The following is a 15,307-nucleotide window of genomic DNA, read 5'->3' on the forward strand; positions in this document are numbered from 1 at the left end:
GCTTAGGTAGGTTTGCGGATTTCTCTCTTTCGCTTCTCTGCATCTGGAGAGTCAGATATCGCCGATATTCCAAGTCTTAATTATAATTGTTCGCATGATTAATCTTTTAAGAATATCCTGCGTCGTCTGGGCAGGTGAATTTCAGAAAAAGCAGATATTCAGAGATTGGACAAAGCGCAGGGAAACAACGAAAAGAAACTGACAGTAACAAAAGAGTTCAAATGTATGCGCATGTGCATGTGTGTGTAAGTGTGTGTGTGTGTGTGTGTGTGTGTGTGTGTGTGTGTGTGTGTGTAGCAACAGAGGCAGTATCAATACCAAAAGGTAATATTTATCTTCCACTTAAAGTGTTATAACACAACATCCACTTTGAGTGGAAAATAAATATTACCTGTCTATATATATACATATATATATATATATATATATATATATATATGTGTGTGTGTGTGTGTGTGTGTGTGTGTGTGTGTGTGTGTGTGTGTGTGTGTATGTGTGTGTGTGTGTGTAAATATGCATATATACATATATATATATATATATATATATATATATATATATATATATATACAAATATTTACTTGTATGTGTGTGCGTATATATATATTTGTGTGTGCGCGTACGTGCGTGCGTGTATGTCTGTGTGCGTGTGTATGTCTCTGTGTGTGTGTATGCCTGTGTGTGTGTATGTCTGTGTGTGTGTGTGTTGTGTGTATGTGTGTGCGTGTGTGTGTGCGCGCGCGTCCTGGGTATGGCGTTGAACTGCATCCGGTTGTGAGGCACCAGTTTGGTAAACCATTCAACAACCCACATGCACTGTTGACTTCACTTAAACATTATTTGCCGTATGACATCAACATTTTCGTCGCTCGAAACTGTGACCTGGTCACAGGTAAGATTACACTGTATAACACAGGTAGATAAACACAGGTATATAAACTGAAACTTTTCGGGGAAAGAGAAAACTTGCTTAAATCGATACTGAACTGTTAAATCATATTTGTTTTAACGACCCCATAATGACAGCGTTCGACTTCTGTCGGATTTGAACCATGAATTTAGAGTGACACAACTAAAAGCCAATAATAATATTTGACACCAGCGCAAAACCCCACATTTTGTAGGATAGAAATAAACTATTGCTTGTATTACACTCCATTTTCTGTACAGATATGTAACCCAAAAAATACAAACGATGCACACCTACATTAAAGATATTTTGACAATCCGTTATGTAATTATGCAAATGGCAACATCACTGCATCAATGATGAACAAAACAACAGCGCAACGAATTGTATTCTTCGTCAAATGCTCTTCAGTTCTAACTCAAGTGCGCAATAAACATATTTTTGTTTTCACAGTTATTCTTGGTATAATAATTAATTGTGCATTTCGTACGGAACTTTTAGATTCATTCAATTGTGTGCTTCGAGATTTTTGCTTGATGTTTTTAACTTTTTATATTCTTGGATAATCTCCTTGATTATTTCTAGCATCTTGGATTCCACGAAAGAAAACTCTAGAATAAGTCATCCATTTATTCTATACAAAGATGGTGGCAGAAAGCACTCTTCAAATGTCTATTTTTTCACGAACTGCGACTTAAGGAGGCTGGATATTTCATTTATTGCAGTAAAACAATGACTTGCTTTTGGCATGATGACTGTAAAAACAAACGATCTCTCTCTCTCTCTCTCTCTCTCTCTCTCTCTCTCTCTCTCTCTCTCTCTCTCTCTCTCTCTCTCTCTCTCTCTCTCTCTCCCTCTCTCTATCTATCTATCTATCTATCTACACACCTATAAATATATATTTATGTACAAACCCATACGTACATATGCACGTATGTATATATATACTTATATATGTATGGATATATTTGTGTGTATATGGGTGTCAACATATACATAAATATATATAAATATATATATATATATATATATATATATATATATATATATATATATATATATATATATATATATATATACATACATAAATATATATATAAATATATATGTACATGTATGTATATATATGTATATATATGTATGTATATATATCTATGTATATATATATTATATATATATATATATATATATATATATATATATATATATATATATATATATATATATATATATATATAGATAGATAGATAGATAGATAGATAGATAGATAGATAGATAGATAGATAGATAGATAGATAGATAGATAGATAGATAGATAGATAAACTCTCTCACACACATTCATTTCTGAAAAAAAAAAAGAAATTATTAAATGGTAATTTTTTTTTTTACTTAAATTGACAGCATTTTTGCTAAGTAATATATTGTGAACTTTAATATTTGAAGCTGTTTGATTGATAATATCATTATCAAAGCAAAATTATCGGAGCAGAGGAAAAAAATCTCTGACCAAATATTTTGCACCCCATCAATAAAAATTTTATCTTTATTATTTTATCGAATTAAATGTAAGCAATTATCTTTTTATTTACATTTTTTAATATACTAAAATCACCAGAGAAATTTGCCAGTAATAATAATAATAATAGTAATAATAATAATAATAATAATAATAATAATAATAATAATAATAATAATAATAATAATAATAGTAATAATAATAATAATAGGGAAGAGGGTCGAAAGCGTGACTCACATTGTTAGTGCTTGGGAAAGTCTTGCGCAGAAAGAGTACAAGCGTAGACACGACAAAGTAGCCCAAAACCTCCACTGGCTACTATGTACAAAGTACAAAGACCACGAAATTGCAGTATTCAAGATGTGGGGCATAAACGTGAAAACAATATCAGTTATAACTGGGGCATTAAGCATGATAAAAAAACATATGAACAAAAACGTAAAAATTATACCTGGACCCTCAATATTACACACTGTCCCCACAAAAATAGCTCTGCTAGGACTAGCTACATCCTACATAAAGACATTATCAATTCAATAATACGACTTCAACAATCCACAAACACAAGACACACTCTATATAGTAAATATCCAATAAAATTAACAACCACCACAACCGGTACTCGACAGGGCGGATACCCAACAAGAGCACAACTCGCATTATACACACAACACACAATACAAGCACAAATACAACATAAGACTGGAACCAAAATCTTGGAGATGATTAAAATGTCAGCTACGATGGATCCATCAGGAAGGAGAATTCAAGGAATAAATACCACAAAAAAGTTTTTTAAAATATGGTCGTCTGAATTTTCAGCTTACAACAAGCAATATCGATCGCATCATCTTTGCAATGCTTATCCTCGCGCTCACATTTTGCATTCTGAACTGGTCAATGCTAGAGGTCAGTGAGACAGACATACGAATTCATAAGCTGCTCAGTGATATTGGAAAATTTAGCTTTAATGGAGATGTAGACAGGTTATAATTCCCATGCGATTATAGACTGGACAGCAATATGATGAGAAGAACACGGCGTAAAGGCAGCATCTATGGACCATCGATAATAAGTGAACAAATCAAGTACCCAAGATAAACTTTCAGTTTCAGATATAATTATTGGAGCAATAAGATACGACCAACCCTCCTGGATTAGGATAGGGTTAAACTTAGAGATTCTTGAGCAAGGAATACAACTTGTTAATTCATATGCTACAAATGGTCAAGATATCTGGGACAATAAGAATCTGTTAGGAATTCTTAAGATTTAATGAACGATGAAGAAAACAAGATGCTTTCCTTCACAACCTTGCTATCAAGAAGATGACCAGTCAAAATGAACTCTAAATTTAAAAGAAACAAGAAAACACACATATATGCACACTCATCCACACACACACACACACACACACACACACACACACACACACACACACACACACACACACACACACACACTAAAACACAAACGCACATACACACACACATCTCCTTGCTTCCGGATGACTTAAAAGGTCATTGAATGTCTTGCAAGACACATGACCCAATTAACATTCACAGACAGACTATAACATCTCCAAACATAGAATATATTCTCTATAAAGACATGATTATGTCGTTCAGTACATGTAATTTACGCATTTCTAAATTCCTAAGGAATGGCAAAGAAATTGCTTTGATAACCTCATTGAACTTCAGGCAAGTTTCAACTGGCGACGATAAAACAGTAAAATATAAACCAGTGAACAGAGAATACCGGAAGATTTCGTGGTCGTTGTTACTTATTCTCAAGTCAAACCTGATCGATCAGATCTAGGGTGAAAGGCGTTCCAACTGTAACCACCGGGTTGTTTTTATATATCTATGATGACATTATCTAAGGTGTACTTTTAAATTTAGGGTAATAGGGTTTAGATTGTAGGGATGTGACAGCTATTTCTAGTAAATGGAGCGATCGTGTAGAAAGTTCCCCTAGCAGGCTGAGAGAAACTGGAGTTTATTTACCGTTGTATATTCGAGTAGAGAATTACTGTTTAGAGAAACATAGTCAGGGACAGTCGGTTTGTCCAAGAATATCTGAGAGTAGATCGGGATGGTCGTCGACAGAACGCTTTTAATTCCGCTCAGTGAGGTCTGACCCAAGGCTAAACAATAACGAAAACCATACAACTCAAAATGTCCGAAATGTTGGCGTTTATTATTTCACGATAACTATTTACAATTAGCTCTGACTGACATATAGAGACGCACATTCAATAACACCGTTTACAAATTCTATGCTTGGAATGACCGATTTAAGTACTATTGGAACTTACTGATAAGGTACAGGAATCATATATATATATACATATATATATACCATTCTGCCTAAATAATGGAACTACAGATACAGTACCCCTGAATATCTCACGTCTATTTTCATTCCTCCACTTCACTCTCTATTTCATATCTTATCTAGAATAACTATTGCTTAACCATTTTTTCACACCGTCTCCGATGAAGGGATAAATAAAATATCCCGGAAACAGCTGTAAGACCTTATATTTATAAATGTTCTGAAATCGTTCACAGCCTTGGATTTTTATATCATTCTGTTAATTTATATATATATATATACATACATATAGATAGATAGATAGATAGATAGATAGATAGATAGATAGATAGATAGATAGATAGATAGATAGATAGATAGATAGATATCACGTGATCACGTGACCGACTAGACTATCAAATGTCGTTACACATTGCTGGTCACAATGCACTTTGCATCGTTTTAGCCTTCGAATGACGCGACCCCGCTCATCGAAAAGAGACTGAAGCAACGTGAAACTAAGTGTGTTGCTCAAGAAAACAACGCACCACCCGGTCTTGGAATCGACCGCATGATCTCCCGATCGTGAGTACAACAGACTAACCACTGGGACGCACACCTTCATATATCTATATATACACGTATGCAGTTATGTATATGTATTACTTAGATAATGTAGATAGATGTTTAGTTGATAGCATAAGAAAATATCTGATGCTATACAGAAACAAAAACAGTCTACATAATCGAAATATAAACAAATAATTTAAATAATATATTATAGCATAAAGATCAAATAAAAAAAAAATAACGTTACGAAAAACTCTCAATTCTATCGAACATTCTCTTCTGTTAATCGTCTCACCACGACAAGTCTTGCTTCAATTTTTTCCCCTCCGTTTTCTTCATTTTATCTGTTTGTTTGTTTGTTTGTTTATCTCATTAGCCCGATATTCTGTCGTCTGCTGTTTTCCCTTTCTTTATTTTTCTTTTTCTTTTCTCCTTCCATTGATTTACTTACAGTACAGAAATGAAGAACAATAACACAGTGTGCAACAAAAAGAAAAGTAATCCTCAAGTATAAGCAACGTCATATATACATACATGTATATATATATGTGTGTTGTATATATATATATACACATATATAAGTACAAAGTTAGATATGTAATATGTATATATATAAATACATAGTTAGATATGTAGATATATGTGAATGTGTGTATGTAGAGGTGCATGTATTGCTTCAACTCTAGCAGAAGGGAAATAAATGATTTACACCCAATCAAATATTATTTTTTCCCCTTTCTTTCTTATTAATCATTTCTATTTTCCCCCCAATGTTTTGGTTAAAAAAAAATAATACAAACAATACTAATAAGACAAACAAAAAACCCATTTTTTATTCGTTTACCTTTAGCAGAGTATAACGAATCTAATCATACTTTAATATTAAAGATTGGGACCGTGTTAAGAATGTGGAAGAAAGGCAGAGGTAATGTGAAAGAATGGAGCCAGGTCAATGCATTTGGTTTGAGAAATAAATCAGAAGAAACATGCAAAAATGTAGTTTGTGTTGTGATGCTCTGTACGCGTACACTTATACACACAGACACACATATACCTATACGTACATGCATACATACATGCATATATATTTACATATACAGATATATACATATATATGTATGTGAATATATCTGTGAATGCATATATGTATGTATGTATGTATGTATGTATGTATGTATGTATGTATGTATGTATGTATGCATGTTTGTATGTATGTATGTATGTATGTATTATGTATGTATGTATGTATGTTTGTATGTATGTATGTATGTTTGTTGAGAGGAGACAAAAACATACGTCAATTAAGGAATGATATACTGTTTCATGTTTGTTCGAAAATGCTGCTGTATTGTCAGATAAGTGACAGTATAGTTTGATACTGTTACAAGATGGGTTTCTCTTCCGCACGTCATTAGCAAACAGAGAGACAGCAAAATAAATGACAGAAAACAAAATAATTTGTCAACTCACTAATCTACATTAAGGAATTGACGTATTCACTACTCCTGTATGAATACGTCTCTACATCAAGATATAAATACTAACACAATCAGGCACATACGTGCACACACAGCTGTATACGTATGCATGAATCTATGTGTGTATGTATATGATCTAAGAGGTCACATTGCGGTCATTCCCATCATAAGTTCTTGCAGGATATGGCTACATTCGTTAAGGTCTTACGATCGAAACAGCTGTAAAGTATCTCCTTAAATAATAAAAGAATAGAAAACGTCTATATTCGTATCATGTTTAAAAGAAGTCTACTTAATTTCCTGGGATGTTGTATCTCTGATAACATAGTCCGTTGTTCCTGTCGATAAATCGTGTAGTTGGATCCAGTGGAAGGATCTAGTGGCGCTGGTGTATACAATCATGTTATTCAACGTAGCAACAGCCCAGTCTTTCCTGTATAAGTTTGTGCTAGACCAGGTAAGAGAGAGAGAGAGAGAGAGAGAGAGAGAGAGAGAGAGAGAGAGAGAGAGAGAGAGAGAGAACCGTTTCCTCTAAATTCTATTAATCTTGGTTTCACGTTAAAGCAGTGAGCTGGCAGAAGCGTTTGCAAACCGGGCGAAATGCTTAGCGGTATTTCGTCTACCGTTACGTTCTGAGTTCAAATTCCGCCGAGGTCGACTTTGCCTTTCATCCTTTCGGGGTCGATAAATTAAGTACCAGTACACACTGGGGTCGATGTAATCGACTTAATCCCTTTGTCTGTCCTTATTTGTCCCCTCTATGTTTAGCCCCTTGTGAGCAATAAAGAAATAAGAAACGTTAGCACGCCGGGCGAAATGCTTAGCGGTATTTCGTCTGTTTTTGCGTTCTGAGTTCAAATTCCGCCGAGGTTGACTTTGCCTTTCATCTTTTCGGGATCGATAAATTAAGTACCAGTTGCGTACTGAGGTCGATCTAATCGACTGGGCCTTCCCCAAAATTTCGGGCCTTGTGCCTAGAGTAGAAAAGAAAATTGGTTTCATATTTTGACACAAGGCCAGCAATTTCGGGGCAAGGGATTAGATCGGCTCCGGTGCTCAATTGATGCTTATTTGATTGAGTCCGGAACGATGAAAGGCGAAGTCGACCTCGGTAGAATTTGAACTTCAAAACGTAAAGACGAACGAAATGCCACAAAGTATTTTGCTCGGTACTTTAACAATTCTGCCAGCTCGCCATTTTCTTTGACACTTGATATCAAAAAAGACATTCTTGTGTCCAGCTGTGTTCCATTATTTTCACATAGATATCAATTTAATAGTCTCGAACAGCAAACCACTGTTCTCTGGTTCAAACTTATACGACGGTACCGTTCAGTTGCATTTCGAAGTTTCTCTTTCTTTCACCATTTCTTCCCCCCCCCCCTCTGGTGGCCACGAACATCGTCAGTATTTTAATATCGAGAAATTTATTTTTGTGAGCTCAAAGTAGTGACGTCTATTCTTTTTGATTTGATGACGTCATAGGAAGGGTACACATCTGTGTTTTCTGATAATGAGAAAAGATGAAATAATAATGTGATAATGATTTTGAACTAGCTCTCCTCCACCACTCTATGTTATTTTTCCCCCTCCGCCCCCTCTCTCTATCTCTATCTCTCTCTCTCTCTCTCTCTCTCTCTCTCTCTCTCTCTCTCTCTCTCTCTCTCTCCTCTCTCACAAATTGACGACAATCACTCATCGTCTGCCACTTATTATCATTTCATTCCATTCAACTCTCAACTTCCCCAAACTTCCTGGAGTGCTTTCTGGCATCGATCATCTATCGATCAACTCTTTATGCTTAATTCTTTAATGTCAGTAAATTGAATTCCAACACAAAACAACGCGTACACACAATATTCCTTCCATTTATATATGTATGTATGTATGTATGCATGCATGTATGTATTTTGTATGTATGTCATTATTCAGTTTCATTTCATGATTTCTTGCCAACAGAGAAAGAACCGGTTTTTAACCTAGATCCCAAGTTCCTTCATTGGAATTTCAACATCAACAATAGGGTATTTTTGTTTGTATGCATGTATGTATGTATGTATGTATGCATGTATATGTGTATACGCAGATTTGTATGTTTTGCTTTATGTATGTATTCCCATGCGTATACTTACATACCTAGACATGCTCATATATATTTGAATGATAAACTTCTGGAAAGTTTTACAGATTTTTACAGTTCCAATGGTGGATTGGATCTGTAGTCTTCGAATCAACTTTCTGCTTTCTGGCTTAGAGAAGCCTATTTTCTTAAGATTGTTATTTAGGTAGTGTGCTAAATATTCCAGTGCCACAATAATTACAGGTATATACCTGAACCTTAAAACCCCGCAACTTCCGAACCAAACTCCCTAAATACAAACCTACGCATATATAGACAATTAAAAATAGATGCACTCCCCCCCCCCCCCACAAAAAAAAAATGTCTCAAAATTCACTCCGAATCATTTATGCGAAGGTAAGTTTATATTACAAATTTTAATGCACTAAAAACTTTTTACGTATTAATAAGCGCTGCTGAAAATGGGATGCGTCTAGTACGCCCATGCTTCCTTTACACCATTAAATGTTGTACATATATAAACACTATCAACACACACACACACACACACACACACACTTATACAGACATATATACACATACTCATGTACATGCATATACATACACGCATGCATAATATATATATACGTGCCTATTCATTCACCCGGCCACACACCCACACATACACATAGCTGCTATCTCAGTACTAAATGGATATTTACTCAAGTTTGATGTCATTTTTTTTTTTTGCATACTATTCCAGTCTGTTGCTTATTTATCAGATTAATGTTGCAGTTTTATATAACAACCTCGCCATTGATTACTTCCTGCTCGCTGTTGTATTTCGCCAAAAATGAACGGAATGGCTTGCGCTTGAAACACGTATATGTCGGAATCATATACATGTGTATGTATGTATATGCATGTGTGTGTGTGTGTATGAACATGTATGTGTATATTTATATTTATATTTTTATTCATTTCTCTCTCTCTATCTCTCTCTCTCTCTCTCTCTCTCTCTCTCTCTCTCTCTCTCTCTCTCTCTCTCTCTCTCTCTCTCTCTCTACACGCATATATATATCAAGTACACAAACGCACACACACTCACACGAACAGACACATGCGCACACGCAGAAACAGACTTATACAAATTAATGTGTTATATACTATACTAATATATATATATATATACATATATACGACAAGCTTCTTTCTGTTTCCGTCTACCAAATCCACTCACAGGGCTTTGTTCGGCCCGAAGCTATAGTAGAAGACACTTGCCGAAGGTACCACGCAGTGGGACTGAAGCCAGAACCATATGGTTGGTAAGCAAGCTACTTACCACACAGCCACTCCTGCGCCTATACATATACATACATACATATAGAGGGATATGTATGTAATATAATTTTTCTGCATCTTCAGATTTTTCAATTTGCTAGGCCACTGGTTTTAAATTGATATTAATCAAATTAATATTCAATTTTTCACCCTTATTATTATTATTATTATTATTATTATTATTATTATTATTATTATTATTATTATTATTATCATTATCTATATATATATATACCAACACATATATTCATATAGTCTTATCATAAGTATAAACATGTACAATATTTGTATGCACCCATCTGGATATACATACACACACATACACGTACACACGCACACACACACACACATATATACATGCATATATACTGACACACAGTATACAAACATATACACGCTTATAACTCACACGCATATGTGCACACACACACACAGATATATGTATAAATACCGACACACACATACACAGATAGGTACATATATACATACATACAGACACACACACAAACACACACACAGACACACGCGCGCGCGCGCGCGCGCTGTAAGTCTTGCTGACATTTTCGTCGATAGATTTGATATTTAAACATTTTCTTCCCTCCGCGATAAATATGTTTATCATAAATAACGCTTTGAACTTCAAGGAAATTCAAATTGAATTTTTTAATAGTAAATTGCAAAGAAAGCCTAATGGAATAAAATATGGGTTCGATTTCTTCCTATCAAACCTTTTAGAAGTTTTTAACTCGAGATTAATTTTTAAGAAAACTACTATTCTAAGAAAAGTTGGAAGAGCGTATATTTTCGGTTCTGCTTGTCTGTTATTTTTGTTCCTGTCTTTATCAATATTTTTGATGGCGAGCGAATAGTTTTTATATTAAGTCAGGGAATATCGGTTGTGAAGTTTTATTTATCTATTTATTTATTTATAATTTTTGGTTTGAAAATGTTGGTTTGAGAAACACTAAAAATGTCCTTTCTCACATCAAAAATAATGAGATACAATACAGAAAATATATATAAAAATATCGAAGGGTAACAAATGTTGTGTGAGAATACCAAAGCGATATTTCTATTCAATGGAATTCTTCTTCTTCTTCTTCTTCTTCTTCTTCTTCTTCTTATTATTATTATTATTATTATTATTATTATTATTATTATTATTATTATTATTATTATTATTATTATTATTATTATCCTCTTCTTTCAATTTTGCTTCCATTTCTTGCCGAGTGTCTTCCCGACGCCTAGGACAAAGAAACTCACTGTGTACATTGAAGGTCGCAAGCTAACAGAATCATAAGCACGCCCAGAAAAATGCTTAGGCATTTTGTCTTTCCGTATGTTCTGGGTTCAAATTCTGCCGAGGTTGACTTTGCCTTTCACCCTTTCAGAGTCGATAAAATAAGTACCAGTTACGTATTGGGGTCGACATCATCAACTTAGCCACTCCTGCCAAATTTCAGGCCTTTTGCTACAACAACAGAAAGGTTTATTGCTTTATTGCTTCTTTACTTTCTGGAGGAGTAACCTCAATCCTGTAAATATTACCAAAATGAAGTAGATTTGACAAGTTTATTTTTGAACCTGTGGAAGACACGCAAGATGTCGAAGTATCGTTCATTTGATAACAGTCGCACTCTTCTTTATTGCTTCTTTATATTCTGGAGGAGTAACTTCAATCCTATTATTATTGTTGTTGTTGTTGTTGTCGTCGTCGTTGTTGTTGTTGTTGTTATTATTATTACTACTACTGGCACGAGCTGATTAGATTTTGGGATCGATCCGATATCGGACAAAGATTCTGGATTATTTGTTATATTTACTTTTCTTTACATGATTACGATCTTACGTTGACTTTCAAGTCTTTCTCAATTATCTCCATAAAGGCGACGTCTTCGGTGATGGTCCATTAACCCGTTAAATGATATGCAAGAATCTTAATTTTACGTTTTTTTCCTCCACTGTTGGAGAACTAAAAATGGTAAATGAAGAGTTACTGAATAATCAGGAAATTGAAGCTAATCAGCAGCTGAGCTGCTGCTACTATTACTACTACTACAACTAATACTACTACTAGAAGACCACCACCACCACCATAACAACTACAACTAATACTACAACCACAACCATCACTACTACTAGAAGACCACCACCACCACCACCACCACAACAACAACTACAACTACATCAACGACACCTGCTCTAATAAGTGCCGCCATAATTCCCCAACCTTCCACCAATTTAATTCTAAAGACTATTTGTACTTTATCAAATGGCCTCCAAATGACATCTATCTTGCAATCTAATGGCGAAGTCGGTGGCAGCTGAGACGCGGGTAAAAATCATTCAGCTGCTTCACACTCGATGACGTCTCTTGCTCTCTTTCTTTCGCTTCTTTCATCCTCTTCTTCTTTCTCATTATCTTCATTATTACTCCTCTCCCCTCCCTCTATTGTCATTATGTTCAACATCCTTATTGCTACCATCTCCAATGTCGTACATATATACATACATACATACATACATGAACAGGCACACTCACGCACGAATATATGTGGATACACACACGTATATATATATATATATATATATATATATATATATATATATATATAATTATGTGTATTTCTTCTATCTCAATGAATAAAAATTCTTCGGATAGAATAAATGGGTTAATAGAAACCAATGTAGCAAAGAACACAAAATAACTGTGGTTTATTTAGTTCCTGTTTTTAAGGCAGGAACTCCTTGAAATTTTGGGTATTTGAGTATATTTAAGAATTTAAGGAATGGAGAAAACGCATGTTATAATTGCATACTTCATTCCTACATATGTTTCAAAGGATTACAACCTGTGTGATCCATAGGGATCTTTGATATTAAAATTGTAACCTTCTCATCAGGGAAAGCATGGGAATCATCATGGGAATCATCTTAAAGGTTACAATTTTAATATCACAGATCCCTATGGATCACACAGGTTGTAATCCTTTGAAACATATGTAGGAATAAAGTATGCAATTATAACATGCGTTTTCTCCATTCCTTAAATTCTTATATATATATATATATATATATATATATATATATATATATATATATATTTACATACATACATACATACATACGTACATACATACATACATACATATGTATATATATATATATATATATATATATATATATATATATATATATATATATATATATATATATATATATATACAGGCGCAGGCGTGGATGAGTGGCAAGAAGTTTTCTTCCTAACCACATGGTTCTAGGTTTAGTTCCACTCTGCGGCACCATGGGCAAGTGTGTTCCACTATAACTTCGAGCTGATCAACGCTTTGTGAGTGGATCTTGTAGACGGAAACTAAAAGAAGCCCATCATGTATATATATCTATATCTTTGGTGATATTTCAATGATCCAGAGGAATTTTGTTTTTGTTAATGGCTTTTTCTGGACGCACAGGCTGTGTCCATGGCCTTCGTAGGCCTTTTCATCTTAGTGAGAGCGACAATGTTCGCCAGTTGTGAGTTGACGACTTCAGAAAAGAAATTCCAAAGGGAGAAAGTATTGGGGAAGAAGGAATGGGCATAGTGGTTACTATAGGGCCTGTAAATAGACACTACAGGAATGGTCATGGATGGAGAGACGAGTGAGTTGGAAGGACTATATATATATATATATATATATGTATATATATATATATATAGAGAGAGAGAGAGAGAGAGAGAGAGAGACAGACAGACAGACAGACAGACAGACAGACAGACAGACAGACAGACAGACAGACAGTCCCTGGTACTCAAATATGATATAGGAATAAAACAATATCATAACTGTTGTGTCTGGGGAGAGTCATTCTCTTTTAGTGCCTTATAATTTAACACACTCACCGGAAATGAGTGGAAATTTTACCGGTGGGTGTATTAAATTATAAGGCACCAAAAGAGAATGACTCTCCCTAGACATAACAGAATATGCTTCAACACACGAACTCACATAAAGAATCTTGCAAACCAAAACCAAAAACGAAATACCATAATTGTTTGGCTGAGATGTCATATAGTTCGTTAGCTTTTATCATTAGATGTAGGGATCTGTATATTCTTTCAATAAATTTGAAACGTGGTTATAAATCGTTAATTCTTTTTAATGGAGTCATAGAAACAACTATGCCTCGGTGAACGTGTCCCTCTTTCAGTTATATTCACAATACGACATTAATTTAAAAGTACAAGATAATGGACAATAATGAAGCATTTGTAATTTTTCCAGTAAATCCTACATATATAACGATTCGTAGCTCATAACCTGAGGCACCGACATAACGATAGATAGATCGAATCATGTTGAAGTTAAGTGTTTATGAATCACAGACACATCGGCTGATTGTTCAACTCCGAACTTCATTATTTTCATACAGGCTCTTCCCCCACTTTGTGCCTCCTATTCTTACCGTTCGAGTGTAGAAAGAAAAGCTAAGAAAGATGCTGTAACAAAGGAAAATAAAAAGATAACAACTTACCTCCGAGACATGCGTGCATATTATGTCTGTTGCATTTTGCTGAAATGAGAAAAAAAAAATCAAATAAATAATTTCAAAGACATATTGTTTTATTTTACAGCGATACAAAGCTAAGTTTTCATAGAAAAAAATATAATCGAGAAGTGTTCAAAGTTCAAAGTTAATTTCGGCGGGATTTCGATTCGAAACTGAGATGTGTAGGATTAAACAACGGCAAGAAATTTTGAGAGGAGGGGTATTGGTCGATTATATTGACCCAAATACTTTACTGATACTTTATTTTCCCCCTGTAGGGATGACAAGCAAAGCTGACCTCGCCTGGAGCAGCATTCATTTCTAAAAGATTATCATCCGATTATTTGTCCATCTGGCGTCCTTTCTTTGCATATCATTAGTTTGTGACTTGAAGACAAGGGGATTTTTTTTAATGGCAGGGTTATCGATGATAAAATGGATTCAAGCGTTACTATTGGTTATTATTTCATAGGCGGCGGCCTAAGCAGAATCGTTAGCACCCCCGGGCAAACTACTTAGCGGCATTACGTTCTGAGTTCAAATTTCAAATTCTTTCGCGATC

General features: G+C 34.6%; 1 protein-coding gene across 1 annotated transcript in view; it reads right to left on the minus strand.

Annotated features, from left to right (window-relative positions):
• The window catches only part of LOC106868263 (uncharacterized), a 47,120-nt gene that overhangs the window by 12,550 nt on the left and 19,263 nt on the right, over positions 1-15,307 (minus strand). The window contains exon 2 of the mRNA XM_014913446.3: positions 14,731-14,769. Within this exon, the coding sequence (XP_014768932.1) occupies positions 14,731-14,769 (39 nt within the window). The remainder of the gene's footprint in view (positions 1-14,730; positions 14,770-15,307) is intronic.

Source organism: Octopus bimaculoides, chromosome 8 (assembly GCF_046866305.1).
Source record: "Octopus bimaculoides isolate indiv1 chromosome 8, ASM4686630v1, whole genome shotgun sequence".
Lineage (NCBI taxonomy): Eukaryota > Metazoa > Mollusca > Cephalopoda > Octopoda > Octopodidae > Octopus > Octopus bimaculoides.